This window comes from Pteropus vampyrus, unplaced genomic scaffold, assembly GCF_000151845.1.
Source record: "Pteropus vampyrus isolate Shadow unplaced genomic scaffold, Pvam_2.0 Scaffold745, whole genome shotgun sequence".
NCBI classification, from domain to species: domain Eukaryota; kingdom Metazoa; phylum Chordata; class Mammalia; order Chiroptera; family Pteropodidae; genus Pteropus; species Pteropus vampyrus.
This window is the reverse complement of record NW_011889526.1, coordinates 418,067-428,160: the sequence shown is the minus strand read 5'-3', so window position 1 is coordinate 428,160 and position 10,094 is coordinate 418,067. Positions and strand designations below refer to the sequence as shown.

At 52.6% G+C, this 10,094-nt stretch overlaps 2 protein-coding genes across 3 annotated transcripts in view; one reads left to right on the top strand and one right to left on the bottom strand.

The window, feature by feature from the left end:
* Positions 1 to 4,097, top strand: part of LOC105309483 (leukocyte immunoglobulin-like receptor subfamily B member 1) — a 6,089-nt gene extending 1,992 nt beyond the window's left edge. The window contains exons 4-10 of the mRNA XM_023526218.1: positions 8 to 205; positions 482 to 575; positions 1,486 to 1,694; positions 2,051 to 2,090; positions 2,170 to 2,204; positions 2,430 to 2,476; positions 3,138 to 4,097. Of these exons, the coding sequence (XP_023381986.1) occupies positions 8 to 205; positions 482 to 575; positions 1,486 to 1,694; positions 2,051 to 2,090; positions 2,170 to 2,204; positions 2,430 to 2,476; positions 3,138 to 3,278 (764 nt within the window). The 3' untranslated portion in view covers positions 3,279 to 4,097. The remainder of the gene's footprint in view (positions 1 to 7; positions 206 to 481; positions 576 to 1,485; positions 1,695 to 2,050; positions 2,091 to 2,169; positions 2,205 to 2,429; positions 2,477 to 3,137) is intronic.
* Positions 4,098 to 4,623: 526 nt separating this feature from the next.
* On the bottom strand, positions 4,624 to 9,515 carry RPS9 (ribosomal protein S9). Of its 2 annotated transcripts, none has more exons than XM_011385665.2 (5): positions 9,370 to 9,515; positions 8,992 to 9,113; positions 8,654 to 8,776; positions 5,851 to 6,037; positions 4,624 to 4,874 (listed from the first exon to the last, which is right to left on the bottom strand). In XM_011385665.2, the coding sequence occupies exons 2-5, from the start codon at positions 9,086 to 9,088 to the stop codon at positions 4,697 to 4,699; spliced, it is 585 nt and encodes a 194-aa protein (XP_011383967.1). In that variant the 5' UTR covers positions 9,089 to 9,113; positions 9,370 to 9,515; the 3' UTR covers positions 4,624 to 4,696. The 2 variants fall into 2 exon arrangements, with proteins under 2 accessions (XP_011383967.1, XP_023381994.1); XM_023526226.1 differs by having other exon boundaries at positions 9,365 to 9,463.
* Positions 9,516 to 10,094: the final 579 nt, after the last annotated feature.

The following is a 10,094-nucleotide window of genomic DNA, read 5'->3' as shown; positions in this document are numbered from 1 at the left end:
GACACCTTCTACCTGCACAAGGAGGGTTCCCCTGCTCCTCCTCAGCGCTTCCGTCCGCAGGATACAGCTGCATCCTTTCAGGCCAACTTCACCATGAATCCTGTGACCTCAGCCCACGGGGGCACCTACAGGTGCTACAGCTCACGGAGCACCTCCCCCTACCTATTATCACACCCTAGTGACCCCGTTGAGTTCGTGGTCTCAGGTGAGGAGCCCCAGCCCCACCCCTTGTATCTCATGGTCTTTTCAGAACCCTGTCCCCAAGGGAACTCTGGGCTGATGTGGGAGTGAGGGGGTCACAGGAGGGTCAGCCAGAATGGACTCTGGCCTCCCAAGGGTTGAGCAAAGCCAGAGCCACCCGCATCCCTGCCTCTTCATCCTTGTTCCTGAGGCTGACAATTCCTAGTGGGCAGAACACTGTAGGGTTTCAGACTGACCAAAGGAGAAAGGCCTGAGCTGGCCTATCCCAGGCCTCCTCCAGTCTCTAGGCCTGGTGGCCTCACCCAGAGACACCAGGACAAGAGCAGCGACTACCTGTGGTCTCGATCCCCAGGGGACCTGGACCACCCACTGTGGTATGGGTCTCTCCCAGGAAGGCTGGGAGTCTGGGAATGCTGCCAGGGGACCACAGGGTACCCGGGGTTCTGAAGCTGGGGGATGACAGGTGGGTAATCATGACAGATGTGGTGGCCTAGCCTGGGGAGGAGCAGCTGGGCAGAAGTGGGGGGACAAGCCCCACCTCTCATCCCATCCTGACCCCGAGGAGACTCTGAGCAAGGCCCCCTACCTCGCAGAGCCAGCCCACAGAGGGTGAGGTGACTAAGAGTCTGGGAGGTAGCGGGTAGGAGGAACTCAGTCCTGGTCTTGGCTTCTTCTCACTGGGCAGTTTCTGAGGCTGCCAAGAAAGCTGCCTGGACACTGCATTGTGTTGGGGATACAGGTGGTGTCAAAGCTCTCCTCTGTAAGCTCAAGAGAGTCAGGGAAAGAAGCCACACCATGGTTTGATTCCCAGCTCTGCTCCTCCCTAGCCTGGCCTCAGACAGCGTGTTCCTCCGAAGTCCTGGGTTTATGGCTGTGGACAGGCCCCACTCCCTCCCTCCAAGTAAAACTCCTCAGCACCTGGCCTGGCCCTGTTTAGCGGTCAGGAAGGGCAGGGCCCTCCCTCGTGCCTTTCCCAGACACACACACTCCCTGTGCACACAGGCCCCAGGTAGGGGCCTCAGGCCACTGCATAATGGGAGATGGGGCTGGGGCTCGGGACTGATGACAGGTCTCTGCACTGGTGTTCGGCCCAGAGGGTAAGGGGACAGCATAATAATTAAACACACATGCAAGGGAACCCGCAGTCCCAGGTTCCAGTCCCAGAGCTGCCTCAGCCAGGCTAGATGACCTACAGCACGTGACTAATCTCCCTGAGCCTCAGCTTCCTCATCTATGAGTGGGTGGGTGGGGTCAGCGGTCCCCTGGGGCATGACTGTCATGAAGGTTCGAGGACGTAGTGACAGACCCAATGGCACACGGCAGGTACTTGATTAAATGGCACCATTGGCTCATCCATAACATCACTCGTGTCCAAGGTCTCAAAAGGTACCTGAACATCCTCATTGGGGTCTTGGTGGCCCTTGTCCTGCTGTTCTCCCTCCTCCTCTTCCTGCTTCTCCGACACTGGCGTCAGAGTAAACGCAGGATGTCAGGTGAGTAGGGAAGAGGTGGCCCGGTTTAGAGGATGGGGTAGGCTCAGGACACCGGCCAGAGCGAAACTAGATGGATGGGGAAGGTCAGCTGAGAAAACCTCCAGCATTTCCCAACAAGAAAAATCTGAAGATATTACACGTGAATGTACGTGTACTTTCCAGTATTCTTTTGGCTTTCCTAAACTTACAGAACTTTGAAAGCGTGCAGGCTTTGTTTTGCATCATTCAGACTGCTTTCTCTAGCGTTGTGTGGAGGTGGGGACTACAATAGTAGTTGTTAGATCCTCTGCAGGTCTTAGTGTAGCCCCAGGGGAGGCCTCTGGGTGGGCTGGAGGCTGACTGCCACCTTCCCACAGTGGCTGCATCAGAGCCCGAGGACAGAGGCCTGCAGAAAAGGTGAGCACCCTCAAAGACCCCAATTCCCACTCCCCCACAGCCATCTCACTGTCCCCTAATACTCTGTCTCCTCCCCCAGCTCTGGCCCAGCTGCTGACGTCCAAGAAAACTTGTGTAAGGGGGTCAGGGGAGGCTGTCCTGAGGGGACGACACGGGCCCAGAGAACGTGGGTGGGCCACGGAAGCTGGGAGTAGTTTGACATGGTTCTGGGCTTCGGGGTGACAGCAGGGATCTGATACTGTGTGACCCTGGCCACACCACTGACCCTCTCTGGGCCTCTGCCAGTGAGATCTCAGGGCATCTTAGCAAGAGACGAAACCCTTCTTCTGTCCCCACCAGATGCTGCTGTGAAAGACACACCTGATGACGGACAGCTGGACAGTCAGGTGAGCTCCGTCCAGTCCTGACTGGGGGCTCCCTAAAACCATCCTCACATCGCTCAACTCTGGGTAGCCACTCCCTTCCAGAAGCACACGGCTCTGTCACTGCAATCCTGCAGCCTCCCTGGTCTCCTCCACTGGCCCCTCTGCCCTCCTAGCTGTCGCAGGCTCAGGTGGAAGTGGCGACGAGGCCAAAAGTCAGGGCTGAGCACAGAGGGCTGACATCCACACCTTGGGCCTACAGAGGCCGGAGGGTGCCTTCTAAACCTGTACAAAGGGCCCTGTAGCCTTGCTCACTCTGCCGTCTGTCCCATGAACCCAACATGGGTGATGATTGGCTCTGGACGCCATGGCAGGCTCACTCAGCTCACCATAGCGAATGGATGACACTCCTCAGGAGTGTAGCAGGGTTTGACTATCTCTCCATGCTGATGGCTCCACACCCAAATCCTATCTCCAGTCCCGACCTCTCCCCAGTACCAGACCCACACCTCTAACCTCACATCCCTCCTCCACCAGACCCCCTGATATGTTGACTGATGGACTAGGACCAAGGCTACCCCCAAATCCAGCAGAGCCCTGACAAAGGTCCTCAGGACTGTCCTTTCCTCTCTGGCCTCAGGCTGCCCCACCCCAACTACTCATCTTCATTCTTCCCCCACTGCAGGCTGTAGCATCTGAAGACCTCCAGGATGTGACCTACGCCCAGCTCAACCATGGGACCCTCAGAAGGGAGATAAGTGCACTCCCTTCCTCCTCAGAGCCCCCGGATGAGCCTAGCCTGTACGCTGCTCTGGCCATCCACTAGCCCAGGAAGGACACAGACCGCACACTCCTGAGTGGCCCTGCAGGGACAGCAAAGGAGCCACCCCCATGGATACTCAATTAGTGGCCCTGGCCAGAATGAAGCCCTCCTGGGACCTTGCAGAAGTTAACTACTTCCAGGGACTCCATCGTTACACAGCTCATCTTACAGTCCCTACCAAAGGGACCCCACTGATTTCAAGGACCCTGTGGAACTGCCATCGAGGCTGTAATTCCACAAGTGACAACCTTGGGCTGAGGGAGACAGGTCTACTACCAGCCCGGTACACCACAGCCATCTCTCTGAAGCTGGGCACTCAACCAACCTCAGAACCTGAAAGCCCCATCAACAATGACCCACTACAGGGTGCAGGGTGGCTGTGGCCGCAGAGGGGTTGCTTAACTCCATGTTTCTCACTTCCTGAGACCAAGTCCCTTCCTTCTCAGCCTGATGTGGCTTCTTAGCAAGGCAGATAAAAGGGAAGCCTGCTCACTCCTGACCACGAGTCTTCAAACTCCAAACAAAGGAGTAGGGGCGCCTCCCACAGCCTAACCCATTCCCTACTTCGCAATTTGCATTAAGACACAGAACTGGGAACCTGACCATCAACCACATCCCTAACAAGCTATTAAAATCAGCCTATAGATGTTATTAAATCCTTCCCACCAAAAACCAACCAAAATAATTCCAGCTTCACCAGCAATGGAGGTGGACAGGATCAGCTCTCAGCTCTGTCCTCTTACCCTGACTTCTCCTGCCAGGGGTCAGGGTTACAGGGCTGGGGCTGCTGGCTGACACCTCCCTCCACTTGCAGCTCTTCAGCCTGGAAATGACTTCCCCATCCCCATCACAAAATGTTGGCTTTCAGAACTTCCTTCTCAATTTTGGCTCTTCCCTCTAACATCTTGGTCTCCCGCTGTGATGTCAGTATTGATGTTTTGTTCACTACTGTACCTCTGCCCTAGGACAAAGACCAACCTGGCAAGAGATCATGGGTTAGCACACACAGAAACCAAAACAGGTACGGGTTAGAATGGCCCAAGCAACGGTGACATGCAAATTCGCGAAGCGGTCCCCATTTTTTGATGGATAGTAACTAGACTTTTCACAGGTGATCATTTTGTAGTATACACAGATGCTGAATTACGCTGTACACTGGAAACGTAATTTTAAAAAAGCCCACTAGGACCTGACTGGACCGGGCTAGCCAGGCCTCTCCTCCACAGGGGGCACCGTCGAAGTGCGAGCTGGCTAAGGCAGCCTGGAGAGGGCTGCCTGTGCCCCTTCCCGCTATACCAGATCCTTGTTCAGAGCAGGGAGGGGGAGACGCACCAATAAAGACCAGTTCCACAGTGGTGATCTGTTTTATTAGCTGACTGGAAAACTAGACTCTCCACCAGTCCAGACGGGGAATCACGATCTTAATCCTCCTCCTCATCGTCGCCAGCTCCGGCCCCACCCTGGCCCTTCTTGGCATTCTTCCTCTTCACGCGGCCTGGGCGGCCGCCTCCATATGGGGAGCGGAGGGAGAAATCGATGTGCTTCTGGGAGTCCAGGCGGACAATGAAGGACGGGATATTCACCACCTGCTTGCGGACCCTGGAAGCGGGGGGCAGGCAGGTGAGGGGCATAGATGCCACTCCCCTCCAGCTGGGGCTCTGCAGTGGGGTGGAGGGAGCTGGTGACAGTGGCGCTGGCACTGACACAAGCAATGCCACAGGGCACCCTGACCCCACAGACTGTGTTCACCTGACCTGTGGGCACTATGACAAGCATCTCCCATTTCAGAGGGAGATTCAGGAGTAACCACACAATACCACAAAGCAAACGAGGCAGGGTGGCAGCATACAAACCCAAGATCTGTGCTGGGCACTGAACGCCATTATCACACAGCTTCATGTTGGCAGCAGCAGCCCGAGTCTAGGCTCTACGAAATTATGTCCAACTCAAAATGGGAGTGAGGCTCTTGCCCATGAAGCGCAGGGCTGGGGAAGGGCCAAGGCAGCAAGCCAGCGTGCAGACACCCTGCCCGCTATTGCAAAGCATCCCCTTATGGGGCCTGGCGTATGGAGGGCCAGCAGTACCACAGAAGGACCCACCGGCCCTGGCCAGTCTCGCTGCGCAGCATCTGCGCCCCGTCAGAACCTGGACTGTAGTGCATTCCCCATTACGCTAATGGCCACTGCACAAGAATGTAGCAACACTCAGGGTCTGTAATGACCTCACAAGAACACTCAGGAGATGGCTGACCCCACCCAAGCCAGTTAAGGCCCAGTGATACCTCTCGACTGGAGGACACTAAAGCCATTACCTGTCTAGCTGCCTGCATACTCGGCAGAGGCCTTCGCAAGGTGTACGGCTCAGGCCGCAGTGACCCTTGCACTGGACTATGGGGGGATGAGGCAGCCCCAGCCCCCCATGAGCTGTTTGTAGGGGTCAATCTGTACCCTCAAGGTGAGCTCAGATCTTTGTCACCTCCAAGGGCTGCACAGGAGACAGGAGAGGGACAGCAAGCTTAGTGAGGGCAATGTTCAGAGGGGATGGAGGAGGCCTCGGGGAGCCTGCCAGGTATTACCTGATGTGGCGCTGGCGGATCAGCACGCGAGCATGATGGATGGACTTGGCCAAGCCCAGCTTGAAGACCTGGGTCTGCAGGCGCCTCTCCAAGAAATCTTCGATCTTCAGGCCCAGGATGTAATCCAGCTTCATCTTGCCCTCATCTAGCACCCCGATGCGGACAAGGCGCCGCAGCAGGGCATTGCCTGGCGAGGGGAAGGGGGCATGAATCAGGGTTTTGGCTGAACTGGTACCTGACAGGTTCAAATCCTCCAGCAGCTCCACACATGCTGGTGGAACATCGGTGGGAAGTAGGAGCTAATTCTGACATAGGACTCAATGCACCAGCCACTATGTGACTCACATGGCCCCTCGCACAACCCTAAGGCAGGATCCTATGGCTATATCCACCTGACCACGGAGGGCGAGTGATCTGTGTTCTCATTTGGAAAAGGAGAACCGTCCTCAGAGTTGACAGCAAGAGAAAATGAGACAATCCCTGTAAGAGTTTGGCTTTCACTATAATATTCACTTATGGCTGTCATGAAACTACTTCCCATTAACAAAGCACAGTGGGTGACAGCTAATACTCTGGAGTCAAAACAGCCCTACTGGTCTCACCACACAGGCTCCTAGCTCATCAACACCCAACACGAGGGTAAAAAACCCAAACTTCTGTTCTTAAAGGATTAGTTTCAGGAGCAGGTAAAACAGGGTAAAGGAGGTCAAATATATGGTGACCGAAGATTTGACTTTGGGTGGTAAACACGCAATGCAACATACAAATGTTATCATAGAATTGTATACTTGAAACCTATAATTTTATTAACCAATATCACCTCGATAAATTTAGTTAAAAAAAAAAATAAAAAAATAAAGTTCAAAGGAAAGGATTAGTTTCATCTTTTATGAAATAGCTATCATCTTCCATTTTGGCAAAACAAAATTCAAGCAAGTTCCATAAACAATGGACACACTTACTGGACACTTCCTTATCCCCCCAGGGAAAACTTGAAGGAAAGCTGGCTGATTTCGTGGGCACTCCAGTGGCAAAGGGGCCCTTGTCATGGCACGAGGCAAGTACTGAAGTGCCTTAGGTTCCTAATACGAAAAATAGATAAACCTATCCCTAAGCTGTTGTGAGGATAGAGTTTATACTGGTCAGTGCCTGACTGAACCACCAGCCAAATGCTGGCTGCTGTTTTAAAGGTTAGTCTTTAACAGATGAGACTCAGGGCTGACAAGTCACACAGGTGACTGATCAAAAACAAGGAGGGTTTGTACCAGTGAGGACCTGTGCAGTAGTAGAGTTCTCAGGCTTCTCCTTCCTGTCCTGTGGTTAAATGCTGCCTTCCCCCTGCAATGTCTATTTCCGCCCTGGGAAACCACAAACAACAGTCCTTGAACACCTACCTCTCAACCTAGCCCTACACCATCATTTTGCCACAGGACTGTCATCTAACCCAGACTTGAGTAAATTCAATTAGCCCTGTCTGCGGAGTCCTCCCCAAAGCCAGGACCAGCTGGGGCCTGCTCTCTACAGCCTCTGGGATAGTCTCACCCAGGAACTTTCATAAGATTGTCAAAGGGGTTTATGAACTAAGGAAAGAATAATGAACCTCTAACATCTGTGAGCCTGAAATAGATTTAAGTGCGATAAATCTGTGATGATTACACAAGCTCCAGCCTTTCTCAACCTGATGTAGATGGCCACTCTCCTGCTCACAGTGAGAGCGCAGCTCTAAGAGCACCCCTTTAGTCACAGGTTGGGAGAAAAACCACACGAGTGACACTAACTGAAAATTAAGAGAAACGCCAGGTATCCAAGGAAGCCAGGCCTAATTCCCAGGCCCTCCTGCTTTCTATACATCAGGCTAATAGCAGTATCAGAATGACAGATGTCAGACAGCCAGTGGTAGCAGTAACTAAAAACTTGTAGAATTTTGGGTAAATTGTATGATATGTAAATTTCATCCTAATGTCATTACAAACAACAAACAAATTACAGAACCACTTAAAGCCAGACTCCACTTCTGTTCAAATCAGATCTACACCCAGGATACAATGTAGGGTATACTTGCCAAGTTAGAAAGCCTCTGAAAGAGTAATATCAGTTGCCACTCCTACAAGGCTGCTGTGCAGGTTAAATAATATATGAAGAGCTTAGAAAGACACTTAGTCCAATCCTTATGAAATATCAGCTATTTTAATATTATTGCTATCTTATAATGTTGAGATAACTATTAAAATTTGAGTGTGATGTCAATCTTTGCTCTGGAAAGCCCTCCATTAACTTCTAATCTCAAAGTAGAAATTTAAGACCTTAAGCTAGTCTAAATGTTCTTTCCTGTGACATCCATAGGTCCTTCCCTGTTCAGGCCTTTGCTAAATGTTACCTAAATGTCCTTGACCACCTTATTAAAGCAGGCAAATGTACATAGCCAAGTCCCTCCCCACAATCACCATGAGATATTTCAGAAATTTCACCATCTATTCTCAGCACCAGCATACACCGATAAGCTGCAGAACTGTTTTGTTACATTACATAGTGACAGCAAGGAGCCCAAGCTTGCTTGGCATCCCTAGTTCTAGTCAAGAGTATATTGAAACTCCAATATTTGGGTAAAACAAGGTCACACACATAAAGAATAGGGTAGAGGTTTGGATCTTGATCCACTTCTCCTAGTCCACAATTTTCATTATACGCCAGGTTACAAGGCTGGTTCTACTTGTTTAATGTCCTCTGATCACTCGACTAGGAGGCCTAGAAGAACGGAAGCAACTCTGCACCTAATCCCTTCCCTGAGGGCTGCCGTACATACCTTCAAACAGACGTCGTGGGTCTTTCTCGTCCAGCGTCAGCAGCTCCCGGGCAGCCTTGCGGATCTTAGCCAGAGTAAATTTGACCCTCCAGACCTCACGTTTGTTCCGGAGCCCATACTCACCTGCAAAATAAGGGAGTGGTTGACGTGCAAACAGGCACAGTCCCACAGGCTAGTACAAAAGCTGGACTGCTGGCTTTGGGAAACAGGAAAATCAAAACCACGCAGTCCTAAAGGACACATCGCAGGACTCGAACTGACAGCACAGCACATGGGCGGCACTCACAAGCTAGCCTTCCCTCGACCCCGGAAGCCGAAACCTTGCCCTGGCCACTCACCGATCAGCTTCAGCTCTTGATCGAGTCGGGATTTCTCGAAAGGTCGCCGCGGGGTCACGTAGGTTTTACGACAAACCCAGCTCCGGGCCACCGGCATGTTGGCTCCGCTTGTCCGTCTGCACCTGCGCGAGAGGAAATGCTGAGCGTGAAGACTTCGAGCAGCGCCTGCGCAGTCCCACAACTACGCTAGAACCTCATGGCGTTCAAATCTTGTGAGAATCGTCCCTAAAGCTTCTACAAATGGCTTCATCCCACAAACGAGTGGCCGCCTTGTCCTCATCTTACCCCCAACCTCTTCACCGTTATCATTAAAGCTCAGAAGGCTCGCACAACTTTACAACCCACAATCGAACTAGAAAACACAGGAGCAAACCTTACACACAGACTCCGGTAACTGAGAAAGAGGAGCCCACACGGTCGGGCCGCGCTCTTATAACACCGCTGCCATTCAGTGACGTCAGCACGCAGGCGCACGCCTACACCAATCAGAAGAGGCGTTGGCGGGCGGAAAAGCGGTGGAGACTAGAGGTTGGGCTAGAGTGGCGTTTGCTGAGCTGGGAGGATCTCGTCCCTGCCTGACGGGGAGTCGCCTCCGCCCCTAGGTGGTGACGTAAGTCCAGCCAACTAGCCTGAGTCGGGTACAAAGTTGGGGTGGTTGCCTCCACTCTCTCCAGACCTCAGCGGGCTGAGGCTCCGCGAACTCACAGCTTCTTCCAGAAGACTCTTGGTGAGGTGAATTCCGAGGTGAATTCCGTGAATAATGAAGTCGTATTTCCCGTCAGGATAATGTCACCCCGAAGCATAACAGAAGCCAGCCTGCCCTTTAGAACCCTGACTACACATCTGCGGGGTGAAAGCAAAAAGCAAGGTTCCATCGAGTCACAGCTCTGTGACTTGCTTAAGGAGACACAGCTCAGCTTTCCATCCTGTCAGGACTCCAATTTTGCCTTCTTCGCTTTTTGTAGACGAGAGCGAAAAAAGCCTTGGTAGAAATTCGGCCATTCCTGGAATGTTTATCATTTAGTGGTGGCTCTAGCTACCTCCAGGGACAGTCGCCCTCCCTCAGTGTGAGCCTCGTTGACTGATTTACGCAGCAGTTTATC

Excerpts from the sequence above, each read along its gene's own strand:
- RPS9 (XM_011385665.2), bottom strand. The coding sequence starts at position 9,088 with ATGCCGGTGGCCCGGAGCTGGGTTTGTCGTAAAACCTACGTGACCCCG. Across the intron at positions 6,038-8,653 it reads CCCACGACGTCTGTTTGAAG|GCAATGCCCTGCTGCGGCGC; the intron begins GTATGTACGGCA and ends TCCCCTCGCCAG. Across the intron at positions 4,875-5,850 it reads ATCCGCCAGCGCCACATCAG|GGTCCGCAAGCAGGTGGTGA; the intron begins GTAATACCTGGC and ends CCCCGCTTCCAG.